This window comes from Monodelphis domestica, chromosome 7 (genome assembly GCF_027887165.1).
Source record: "Monodelphis domestica isolate mMonDom1 chromosome 7, mMonDom1.pri, whole genome shotgun sequence".
NCBI lineage: Eukaryota > Metazoa > Chordata > Mammalia > Didelphimorphia > Didelphidae > Monodelphis > Monodelphis domestica.
This window is the reverse complement of record NC_077233.1, coordinates 258,779,559-258,793,159: the sequence shown is the minus strand read 5'-3', so window position 1 is coordinate 258,793,159 and position 13,601 is coordinate 258,779,559. Positions and strand designations below refer to the sequence as shown.

At 36.0% G+C, this 13,601-nt stretch overlaps 1 protein-coding gene across 2 annotated transcripts in view; it reads right to left on the bottom strand.

The window, feature by feature from the left end:
• Positions 1-13,601, bottom strand: part of EPB41L4B (erythrocyte membrane protein band 4.1 like 4B) — a 267,526-nt gene that overhangs the window by 121,013 nt on the left and 132,912 nt on the right. For both annotated transcript variants that reach the window (XM_016423826.2, XM_007498051.3), the window contains exons 8-13: positions 11,015-11,102; positions 10,697-10,785; positions 9,683-9,752; positions 9,420-9,589; positions 7,103-7,212; positions 1,590-1,620 (exon numbers count right to left, since the gene is read on the bottom strand). In XM_016423826.2, the coding sequence (XP_016279312.1) occupies positions 1,590-1,620; positions 7,103-7,212; positions 9,420-9,589; positions 9,683-9,752; positions 10,697-10,785; positions 11,015-11,102 (558 nt within the window). The remainder of the gene's footprint in view (positions 1-1,589; positions 1,621-7,102; positions 7,213-9,419; positions 9,590-9,682; positions 9,753-10,696; positions 10,786-11,014; positions 11,103-13,601) is intronic.

Genomic DNA, 13,601 nt, shown 5'->3' with positions numbered 1-13,601 from the left:
AGCTATCATATTTCTGGATTCTTTTTGTCTGGAGTTTCTTTGAAGAAGATGGTTTGATGAATTCCATTTTCATTTGGCCCCAATTCTAGCATATCTGAGCATATTTTTTATGATTTCCTGAGTGTCTAGGTTTTTTGTTTGGCCGTAGTTTTCAGGAACTCCAATGATTCTTAAATTATCTTTTCTCACTCTATTTTCTTGGTCATTTGTTTTTGATCAGAGATAGCATCTTTTGGATTTGTTCTAATATTTTTGTCCCATGGAACCACCAAGTTCTGACTATTTTATTCAGTTTTTGAGGGAGTCTACAATTTGGGTAAGGTTTTTCACTTTCTGTTCTTAGTTTATTTTCCTTGAAAATTTCCCCACCTGAACTCTCATTTATTTCACTTTTTTCCCTTTCAAACTGAATACTTTATTGTTTTACTCTTGCCAGTGTACAAAACAGAAATTGAGGAAAATTGAAAAGGCAAATATAAAGGTCTGAAGAAAGTAGAAATCTGTATGATTAATTTGGCACATTGTTCGTTACAAGGCTTAAACATTTGTTCAAGTGTAAAAGAATTCTCTTTCCTTTGAGTAGTTACCACTTGTATCCATGTCACTACACAGTTACACATAGAAAAAACAGATTAGGAGATTTCACAAAGCAACTTAAGTAATATATATATATATATATATATATATATAGATAGAGAGAGAGAGAGAGAGAGAGAGAGAGAGAAAGAGAGAGAGAGAGAGAGAGAGAGAGAATGATCTAATCTAAGGCTCCTTCTGGTTCTAAATCCTAGCATCCTCTAAATTTAGATAGGAGCCCTCCACCAAAGCCATTTTCCCCCTCTGAGGTTCTGCAGGTTCTTCTTCTCCTCTTTATACAATACTGCTTTTTGAGAACAAGGCTTATGTTGCATCTATTTTTGTGTTTTCAGGGTCTAATATGCTGTTTTGTACTTAGCAAACACTTAAGAGACATTTATTGAATTAAGTTGAATTTTGATGTATGATTGTGAAAGATTCCCAAAACCAAATGTTGACTAATAAATTACTAGCATATTATTGTACAAAAATAATTTGCCACTGAGAGCCACAGGCATGATGATATCAGCAGTTCACATTCATTTACTACTTTACAAAGATGCTTTCTGACAAAAACTCTGGGAGATAATACACCCAGCATTGCTTCTCCCATTTTGTAAATGGGGACACTGGGTTTCCAGATCATTGGTGACTTGCCCAAGTTCACATGGATAAATGTCAGAACCTGGATTCAAACCTTTAACTGCCTCTTGACTCCATGTTGTGTTCTTTCCATTAGAATCAGAGCATGTGAGACTGGAAGGAACTTCAGATTTCATCTCATCCAACCCATGCCTGAATAGGAATCCCCTCTCCAAAATCCCCAACAAATGATCATCCATAAGTCAGGAAATAAAAAGAAAGGGAAAAGGGAAAATTGCACCTATGATCAATATCTATAAATTAAATGTATTAGGGAAAAAAAATCACCATCACAGATGAAGAACAGTAAAATGATGAGCTCTGTATTCTGTCACAACTGTTTTGTAAATGAGGATCTGGGTAACACTTACCATAGCTGGGCTGCTTTCACTGGGTTGTTTGCTTTAAAAAAAAAAGTGAAGTCAATATCTCAGAAACTGGAAAAAAAAATCACAGTTTTATAAGCTGCCTTAAGATAGGTGGGAAGAGATGGGTTAAGCAAATTAACTTTGTATTTAAAGTACATCTTCCCAAGAACCTTTTTCTAATCTAAAAAAGCAGCTTCTTCAACTTCATTACATCAGGCTCAAAGAAACCCTTCCTTCTCAGAGGTGGTATAATCAAGCACATCAGTGTTTGACCTACCATGCCAAATCAAAGATAGAAGAAGAAAAGAGGAATGGTTCTTTTTTTTTTGGGTGGGGGGCAAAGAATTGGAAGGTGAGGGAATACCCCTCACTTTGGAGATTGGCTAAGTAAGTGATAGTATATGATTATAGTGGAACACTACTGTGCTGTAAAAAAATGATATGCAGGAGGCACTCAACAACCTGGAAAGACTTACACAAACTAAAGCAGAAGGAAATAAGCAGAAAAGGGGAACATTGTACAGTGAAAGGAATACTTAACAATGAACAACTGTGAATATACTCAGCAATACAATGATCCAAAACTATCCCAAAGAACTCATGACAATAAGTGCCATCTACTTCCAGAGAAAAAGAATTCAGTCTGAACCCAGACCAAAGCAAACATTTTTCACTTTTCTTTCTTAATTTTTTTTTCTATTTGAGTTTCTTTCCACAAAAGGATCAATATGGAAAAATGTCTGTCACATGTAAAATTTACATGCAATTGTTTACCATCTCAAGGCAAGGGGTGGGGGGGGAGACTGAATATTCTTTGAAAAATATTGGAAACTTTTTACATGTAATTGGGGAAAAATAAAATAAAATTTAACTACCCCCCCAATAAATATCTAGCACATGCCAACTATTCTTCCCAAAAGTGACATACTTATTTTAGTGGCATATAAAGTCTCTGTTTCTTCCCCAACTCACAACATTTACTACATGCTCTTCCCTCATTACAAAGAGTCATTTCTTCCATAATTATTTTTATTAAGAATGTACCGCATGCAAATGTAATTGACTTTGCTACTAAGAGTAATGCAATGATCCAGGACAATCCCAAAGGACATATGAGAAAAAACTGTGGGCATAGAAATAAAAATAAAAAACATGATTTATCACTTATTCCTATGGGTATAGGATTTGGGGCTTGGGGTTTAAAAGATTGCTCTATTATGAAAATGAATAATATGGAAATAGGTATCGAGTGATAATATATGTATAACCTAGTGGAATTGCTGATCCACTCCGGGAGAGGAGAGGGAAGAGGGGACAGAGACAACATGAATCATGTAACCACAGAAAACAAATTTTAAAATATTTAAAAAAAAGAATATACCACCTGCAAGTATTATACTAGGTACTAGAAGATACAATAATGATGACAACCTAATCCTTGCTTTCACTGACTTCACAAATTCAGGGATGGAGGAGATTTTATAGATAACAACAGCACTGATACCACTTGGTTATTGTAAAGATCAAAAGAACTAACATATACATAATATAATAAGCAAAGCACTATAAGTGATGGCTGTTATCATGATGATTAATGAATTAACATATTAGTATTCAATATAAATATTGCTTAATAAATTAGATATAATAAAATAACATGAAAATGCTTAAGATTTCCCATAAATAAATAAATAAAACAGTTAATAAATTCAACCCTTTTTAGCCCTACTTTCTAGGTGTTTATAAACTTAATGTACTTCGTAGGTCTCATCATTGACATCTTTATTTATATTTCAAATTCACCTAAACTAGAGATTCTATTTTTTTCTTACATTGTTTTACATCTTGATTAGTCCACTTCCAGAGGGATGGGCATTACTTATAATTTAATGATTAATCTAGAAGTATTTATTCAGTATCTATTCTATGCCTAGGTTCAGAGTGTGATACGAAAGAAGAATAAGACAAGGTCCCCTGTCCTCAGGAAGCTTCCAATCTAGTAGAGGAGGAATAGAGAAAGACAAAACACACACAGACAGTATTAGAGATTATAGGCTAAGTGTTGTCAGAGGCGTTCAGAGAATACGTTCATGAAGAGGTCTTCGATGAAGGAAAAAATCTCATGGAACACATGGAACTTGACCCTGGCCTTGAAGGATGGGTACAATTTGGATGAGGGAGAAAAGGGAACAAGTCACAAGTCTTCCTCACATTGATCTTCCTGCTTCCAAGTTATGCCCTCTTTAAGCAACAATACTGAAAATGCTGTGGCAACTTCTTGTTGCCTTCTGAACAAAGTAAAATCTATTGACTTTGGCATTCAAGGCTCTCCATGACCTGGCTCCAACTTGTCTGACCTGCCTTGGCATATGACCTAATTTAAGAGTTTATTCTATGGAAAGTACTGGGCAAGGTGCTGGAAATGACAACAAAAGCAAAAGTGCCTACCATCAAGGAGTTTACACTCTTGGGACATACTAAACATAAGGCAATTTAGAGAAAGTGTGTCAATGGGGTAGAGGGGAAGGATGGGTATGGGATCAGGATAGTCCTTGAAGTGAGGAGGAGGTGGCTCCCGAACTGTGGTTTGAAGGAAGCTAGGGACTCCATCCCAGAGGAGATGAAAGGGGAGAAGATTTTTAGACAGAGGGATCACTTCACACAAAAAAGCATGGAGGATGGAGATGGAAAGTTCTAAAGAGGAAAGAGCCAGCAGGCCAGTTTAACTGGAACAGAGAGAAAGAAATATGAAATAAGCCTAGAAAGGTGGGCAGAACTCAGATTGTGAAGGACCTAAAATGTCAGGCTGAGTATTTTGTAGTTAATCCTAGAAGCCGTTGGGAGCCACTAATGATTTCTGAATGAATGGAATTACATGGTAAAATTTATGTTTACAGAATATCAATTTGGCAGCTACTGACTGGATAGGGGAAAGAATGAAAGAAGGGGGACAATTAGGGAGTTATTATAGGGAAGGTGAAAGGTGGAAGGTCTGGGCTAGCTAGGAAGTGTGACTGGAGAAAAGTGGACAAAGGTAAAAGATAATATTGAGGTGGATTCAATAAAACTCCCCTTCATATTTCAGCTAAATTTAGCCACTACTCTTTGTTTCCTCTTCTTATTCTGTGCTTTCCTGACTTTTGTGCGCCTGATGCATAGCAGTTATTTCATAAATGCTTGCTGAATGATTGATTCTTTGCTTATACCTAAATTAGGCATGCCCTAATTACATCAATTGCTGTCTGTTAAATTTCTCCATTTTTTTTCATCAAGGCCCAACTTGGATGCACCATGAAATCTTTCATAATTCTACTCCCCATCAGAGTAAACATTTTCTGTTTCTCTTCCAGTTTCCCATAGTAGACTGATGAGATCTCTTCTCAACAGCTCTTTCACCCCTCCTTTTATGAGGGCTACCTGCATGGATTTTCCTGCTCTATTAATTCCAGCTCCTTTACAAGGAAGCATATTATATCCACAATTTCCCAAGGTTCAGCATTCATCCTCCTGCTTTTGTCTTCCCAATACTCAAAGGGAAGGGACAGTTGATAGTATTAAGTGCAGCAGAGACATTTAAAAATAAGATTAAGTTTAAAGAAAAGCAATAAAATTTAGCATTGATGAAAGGAATTTTCAACAAAGTGATAGAGGAGAAAGCCAGATGGCAGAGTACCTCACTGGGTAAAGAGGAATGAAGGCAGCCAGTGAGATCCAGCTCAAGAAAATTTTTCTGTAAAATAGGTCTTGATCAGTGCAATGGAACTGAGCATTGGCTACAGGAGGTGGGGTGGGAGAAGGGGACGGAAAGAACATGAATCATGGAACCATGGAAAATTTCTTAATTACTCAATTAAATAAAATGAAAAAATAATAAAATTAAATAAAATTAAAAAAAGAAATTCCTCCATAAAATTAAGAAGACAAAGAAAAGACATAATAAGATGATGGCTAGAGAAGGTAAAAGGAGGAAGCAAAGGTTTATTTAGATATGTATATGATTGAATTAAGAAAAGCTGATGAATAAGGGAAGTCCAAAACAAAGTTGTTGACCAAAGTTTTCTCTTCCTCCACCAATTAGGGGAGAGACCACACTAAACCACTTACCAATGACTGGTTCTTTTTTTTCCTATGCTTCTTTCCAACGGTTGACTTTTGGCTTCTTGCCCTTTAATACTGACAGCTTACAGCAAGATTAACGCAACTTAGCATGATACAAGTTATTACTCTATATCAATTATGAAATCTGTAACACTAATTTCACCATAAATCATGTCAAGCTCCTTAATCACATGAGCTTAATAATGCTCTTCTATTGGATTAGTTCATTATTCTTCCATCATGCCTATCTCAATCATATCCCTCCTTCCTTTTGAGGTATTTTGATTCTAAGAGATTGGCTAATTTTCCTTCTTCTTAATGGATGTGTTTAAAAGGGTACCTACCTGGCATGGGACTTTTTCCACAGATCAGTTGAGAGTATATATATATATATATATATATATATATATATATATATATATATATATGTATATATATGTATATACATATATATATACATATATATATATGTATATATATGTATATACATATATATATATACATATATATATATATATATATATATATAAACATAAACTAAATACTGCAATACTAAAACTGATTATTATGAGCTGGTGGACAGAAGTTTGTGGACTTTGACTATTATGAGTGAAATGTAAATAACTATAGTGGAATATCTTGTTTGTGTTGGGAAAGGCTCAAAAGTCATACAAAACCCTAGGAGATCTTTGGAAATTGAGGCTGATGCCAACCATACATAACTTACTTTGATGATGGTGCTGAGCCATGTGGGTAATAAAACGTGCTTTCTGCAAGCTCAAAGAGTTCAGATGACCCAACGGGGATCATAACTGTGTCAAGACAGATTATGGTTGTTCTTCATAAAGGCAACAGATAAGTATCTGAGTGTGCATATGGGTGTTTGTTCATGTATTTACATTTATACACCCACACCTGAAGCATCATGGTTTTTTGCCCTTTTTTTGGCTCAGCTTGCATCTCTTTTTTTATTGTCCATTGTTTCCCCCTCTATTATAATTCCTATCATGTACTTAGCAGGAGATGTTGGCTTGTTGTTTCTGCTTCTGCAAAAGATGCAATTATTTTAGGTGAGGTAGCTTGTTGAGGGCTACTTTGTTCTCACCATTAAAATGATTATTTCCCCATACCACTTCTGAGAATCCATTGCTTGCTCATAAGGGTGGGGAAAGGTAAAGTAGTGACCACAAGGTTAGTTGAAAGGGCAGAATAAAAGCACAAAGAGAAAGAACAAAGGGGAATGGCAGGCACTGACTACACTCTTATTTAAACTACACTTTACCCGGATAAACTCTTCTAGTTCTCTAGGATGAGTACAGCCAGTCCAAAAAAAAAAAAAGTTCAGACTTTGCATTATAACTACATTTGATGAATTCAAGAAAAATATACTATTTGAGACAGAATGAAAAACACACAACCTTTAAAAGTTGAATGCCTCCGGGATGGGTACCGTTTACTAGGTCTTCTCTCAAAAGTACTGGTTCTTCGTAATCGGGCACCATGAGTGGCTTGATACTCTGTCCTCCCACTGAAAAATAAATTTTAGTTTGGTAGATTAACAACTTTACTAGAATATGTTTGCAAAAGAATATATATATATGTATATGGAAATGAGCTTTTTTTATTGGATTAAATAAGGTCACTATTTTAATTCAACTTGAGATATAACTGTTTTGTTTTGTTTTTGACAACACAAAGTGATTTTATTTCCTTTATGGACACAAAATTGCACTGACAAACATTTCGAACACCACTTCTGACCTCAACTATAACTCAGAATTCCACTGAATATCTCAGAATCATATTTTCTGTTAGATGAGGTATAACTGTTAAAGAATTCAATTGAAACTTAAATTCAGTTTATGGGTCACTTTGCTATCAGGATACAAAATGGTAGCCTTGATAATTTCCATGACTTAACAAGTTTGAGTTAATGAGGCTAAAGCTTCCAGAAGTTGATAATTTTCTCTAGGGTACTATGCCTAAAATTCAGAGAGATACCACTAGTTAAATGATAGTGATTTGTTACAGCTCCCTAGTCCAAATGTGTCAGTTTTACTCTAGGAATGACTAACTAAACAAAAAACCCCTCATATATATGATCTATAAAACTTGGCTTCTTCTAAAAGAAATAACAGCCAATATTTTAAGACACGGTAAAGTTTATGAAACACTTATATATGCCATCTCTTTTGATCTTCATGATAGGTCCATTTCATTTATATTTACTATCCCTATTTTGCATTTTCTATTAATAATAATTAATATCCCCCTTTTGCACATGGGGAAAACAAAACCCATACAGGTTATTCGTCTATGGTCACACAACTAATAAATCTGATAGAAAAGATTTAAAACCAGGTCTTCCTGACTCCAAGTACCATACTTTTCCTCTCCAACAGAGAAAAATTATTTGCTACAAATCATTAATAAATTCCAATTACTCTCTTTATTATACAAAGACTTGCTCCGTAAAGCAAGAATACAGATAGCTCAGTCACTGAAATCAGTTACACTTTAAGTCTTGGTCTTCCCAATCACATTTAGTTCTTACCTAAAGTAATTCTGAATCAAACAGCCCTGTGCCTGTATAGGAGTTTTCAGAAATTTGATGCATCCCCCAGTCCATTTTACCTATATCAGCATTTCTTTAGCCACTTTCAGGCTCCAATGATATTGCCCCTCTTACCTGAGCTTACAATCTACCAGTAGTTTTATTTATTTAGTGCTCCCCAAGGGGCAACTCAGCTTTATACTACATAGTGACATGACCCACCAATTGTCCCTTTAATTTCTTTGACAAGATAAAAAAAAAAGAAGGTTATAGAGTGGCTCCCTAATTCTGTCAAGAAAAGAGTCCTGTGGCAACCACACAGAAGACTGTAGATGAGTACTAGTGCTGAGAAAACCCTTAGGGGGTCTTTTCACCCATTTTACAGAGGAAGAGGAGGTCCAGAGACATTGAATCATTTGCCCAAGATGACCGTAAGTAAGAGAAAGTACAAGAGCTCAGTTCTGAACTCAAATCTTGTGGCTACAAATCCAAAAATTTTTCTTTGCAATATGAAGACCCCTCCTCATATTCTATTTATTTACTCCCTCCTCAAAATGGGTACAAATAGCATATAGCCAAGTTTCTTGAAAAACATTCCTATACAGATTTCAGCAGTTATAAGCTATGCTTCTTACAAAATTACTTTCTTAGGTTTGGCACATTTTGAAACACTTTGACAGAAAACAGAAAATGCCCAGTTTTTTAAGAGTTCTCAGTTTTGAGAATTCTACTTTTTAGAGTTTTTTTTTAAGTTTCCTTATGTTGCCGTTCTTTTCCAATGAACACAGAGATTTTAATGAGATGTATTATGTGGGAAGAGGTTTGAGATCTTTGATTCCATTCATAGGTAAAAGGTTTAAGATGAAATCTGAAATTCTAAAAGAATCACAGACTTAAAATGGGAAGGAGCCCTCAATCATTTAGATCTGACAAGAACACCATCCTTACCATTCCCACCAAGTAGGCAAGCAGTCATCTAGCCTCTGATCGAAGAGTCCTAGCAAGAGGTCATGTCCTACCTCAAGAAACAACTAAACTTAGCTCTAATTAGAAAGGGAATATTGTTGCTTTTTGCTGTTGTTGCTGGAGTATTACAGTGTATCGTTCTACTACTATTTTCTCAGAGCATTTGCTTTTCTCCCATTTTATGGAGCAATAAAGACTCTGAACTGATAAATTACCTGAACCTAAATCGAGATCCTAGCCTGATGAAGTCCGATCGGTTTGATTTATTATTTGCTGGTGTCCGCAATCTGAAGAAGGCATGATGCTCGACGGCACACTTCCAGAGGTGCTTGCAGGTCCTGGAGCTATCTAATCGGAAAACAAATGTGTGCTCTTGCTCTCGCCCCTTAAACATAAGACAAGAGTGTCCTTTTAGTTTTGCACATCTGAAATTAATGACAAAGTGAGAGGAAGACAGAAAAGCGAGCACTGAAATTACCTGATCATCGTCTTCTACGACAACAAGGGTCAATTTGCTCTTTTTAAAATCCATTTTAGTGATTTTGGGCCTGGTTGCAGAGAAAACATTTTTACAGTAGAATCATAAATATAAATAATTCATTGATGAAGCAATTCTGTCTAAAATTTATCTTAGGTGAAACTTGATTCAATAATTCAAGGATTATTTTGCCAATGAATGTTGCAAAACATTCATGCCTTAGAAGATAGTTTCATGAGCTCCTTGGGCTTCATTATCTTATGGTCAGCTTTCTGGTGGTGTTTTGTGGATAAGAATAAATTTCTTTAAATGGGACCTTCCAGAACTTTTGGAAGGGGAGAAGGCGAACATAGGGGAATAATGGGATGCTAAGACTTTTTTTGAAAATGATTCTGGGGTTAGTAAAAGCACCTTGATATTCTCAATTTTTCTTGGTGATTTTATTATGATGGCAAACTCTAAGTATGGCAACCCTCTTCAGTAAAAGCAATCAAGAGTTCATATATAGCTTATAAGTCTTATTGAGATGTCAGGGTAGGGGAACTTAAACCAGGTGTGCCTAACTCCAATATCAGCCATTATATAATAATTTTCCTTTTTTTTTTTTAATCCCTTACCTTCTGTCTTAGAATCAATGCTAAATAACGGCAAAAGAGCAGTAAAGACCAGGCAATTGGAGTTAAATTGGGGCAGGATTAAAACTCAGGACCTCCCATCTCTAGGTCTGGCTCTCAAGTCACTGAGCTACCTAGCTGCCCTTCAGTATTGATTCTAAGACAGAAGAGCATCATGGGCTAAGTAATTGGAGTAAAGCGTCTTGTCCAGGGTCATACAGCTTTAAAGAATCTGAGGCTAGATTTGAACCCAATTCCTCCCCATTCCACACCTGGCACTCTGTTCTGTGCCACCTAGCTGCCCCCATGTTAACTTTCAATGTTGTTATCATCCACCATAACACATAACTCCACCACAAAATAGAACCCATTTAAAATAGTATTAGACAAGCTAAATTACCAAAAGAATAACCCTATTTTGTTAGCTCCTTCAAAGATTAATATCCCTGTGGGTGTTAGACCAAGAGCGTATTCACAGCCATCTCTTCCCTAGAAACAAAAGAAATGACCATCAGTATAGAGGTTTAACAGTTTGATATAATAAAATAAACATTTTTCAAATGCTCTGCACTGACATTTACAGAAGATTTAAATTCCTACCTTCAGGGAACTTAAAGTCGACAAAATACAAAATATATCAGCAAAAGCTTGTTTCTAACTTTTTAATAGCAGGTATACTTCGGTAAATTCGTTTCTAAAGAATTTCTACAGATCTTACCTTAACCACGTGCATGTCTACTCCATACATTTCCAACCACTTTGCTTTGTTCAGATAGGAAAGCTCAGCTTGTGCAGGACTCTTGCCCCTATAAAAAATGGAGATATATGTAAGCCATTGCACAAACATAAAGGGATTCCTCAATGACACCTCAACACTATGGTGGGAGATTCGGATTCCTTCCTTCTGAGGGAAATTGGCTGCCATTTTCCTGGAGTGGGATGGGGCGCCTTATCCAAACCTTTCCTTCATTTCTTCTAGCTTGCAGGGAAATACAAGAATTAACCTTGCTTTTGTCCATAGTCATGGAAATGCAACATGACCCTAATACAGATGGCCTCAAAGACCACAGCCTTGGAATGCCATGCTGTGGAAGAGAAGGCAGCTTGCTTTTCTATAAAATGGGTGAGTCACATCTAGTTTCCAGATTATGATGTTTTGGCTCTTCTTTATTGAAAAAGTGCTTTCAATTGGGAATTTATATGCTCAGTACATATAACAAATTGAACCACACGGGCACTGATTACACAGTTTGTTAAACCCAGTGTTGAGGCCTTTTATTTATTTTTATTTATTTAATAAGCATTTATTGGACAAATATTTTATTGAACAAACCAACATTTGTCCATTTGTTTATTTTGTTTGTTCACTTATTTATTTTTAGCGAGAAGATTTGGTAAGTGAGCTTTTTAGCTTCCTCTGGCTCTGAGAAACATTTAAGTTTATGTTTTTGTAATCATTGACTGGTTGGTGTATACTTTGTGATTATGTAGAACATCTGGATGAAAGCTAAATGGTATAACTTTAGGGCTTTTATGTGTTGAGGGGTGGGTCCCCTGGGATAAAAATTATAGCAGAGGATCTAAGGGGACTTGGTTTTCTCTTGATGCTGCAATTTGGTTTTAAACTACTACATTATGAGGGAAAGCACATTCAGGAATACTTATTTACCTTGCAGAGGCACCACATTCTATCACGTGGGCTATTTGTATCTTGTCAATAGTGGCAAAATAGCACTTTGAAAATTTCCATAATACTTTGAAAAGCTTTATTTTTGTCTGAGGTTTCTGCAGAGAACTAAGTTCTCAACAATCCCTGCCTTCCCCAAATGCTATTTTAGGGGGACTAACAGGAATTCTCTACTTGAGTGAATTCTAAATATCTTTTAGGATTTCCTTATTTCTGTTCATGAAACCATCCCTTTCTCCTAGTTACCCAGGCTTTACTACTAAAGTTATCAGTAATTCCTCCCCTCTCCTCAACATCTAATTAGTCTTTGGATCCTGATGTTTCCTTTGCAATGTCTCCTTGCATCCATCTGTCCGTCCATCCGTCTGTCCATCCATTCACCCACCCACCCACCCATTCACCCTCCTTTCCACCACAGCTCACAGCTCCCTAACTAGCATCCCCCCTCCCCCTAGTCACTTTCTTTCCATGTATAATTTTAGAAAATTGATTTCAAGCTTAGAAGTACTGGTCAATCCCCCACAACAGGACCAAATTCTTTAATACTAGCACAACCACTCTCCAGGTTCATCTTGTCATTTGAGAGATTAGGGCAGCCTAATTCCAGAGTCAGAAAGGAAAAATAAGAGACCAGCATTCACTTAATTATTATAGGGGTTTTCTGGTCAATTCCTGCCCTTTAATCAAATCCAATTTTACTTTTTTCTTGTTGGCTACTAACTAAGCTAATAGTTATGTCAAATATTGTTTTATTATAATGTGTTTTATTGCATCCCAATTCTTGTAAACTGATAATCCATGAATGACATGTACAGTAAGATCCCTTTAAGAAGCCACTTTATTAAGGAGATTCCACCATTTTCTGTCCCTGATAGGAAAGGGAAAACTCGCTGAATCTATGTCTACAAGTGTACACACATTCTTATTACATAACGATGCCACAGGGATACTGCATGAGTCATTTCTATTACTACTACCCACAATGAGGTAGAGACAATTTCTTCTACAATTCTTTGTCTATGAATTCTGGTTCCTGGGTGTTGTATTACTAAATGTGCAAAACTATGAACATGAATTAATTCAGTGAATATAGATTATGGGTAGGCAAGTGTGGAAGGAAAAAAGGTAACCAACAGTTTACACATATTCAAAGTCTATTATTGACTGGGATTAATTTTTGGGAAAAGTTCAAATTCTACTTGGTTCCTCTAAAAATACAGGTTTTATACATTCTAGACAGCTTAGGGCAGTCCCATGGAGTCAGTTCAAACATAATGAAGTGAACCTAAAACTTAAAGGTGCTCCAGAGGTCATGTATCCCAACCCTCTCATTTTAGATATCAGGAAACTGAGGCCCCCCAAAAGTGACAGAAACAGGATTTGAAGCCAGGTCCTTGGGCTTTAAGGGAAGAATTTTATGCACTGTACCATACTACCTCCTAAATTCTCTCTCACAGAATGATCCCATGTATGCCATGCTTAGTGACCAGGTATTTTTTTTTTAAGGATCATAGGATTTAGAGTGGGGCCTTTCAGAGCATCTAATCTGAATCCTTCATTTTATAGACAAGAAAATTGAAATTCAGAGAGGGAAAGTGATTTAGTTATGGTTAAACAT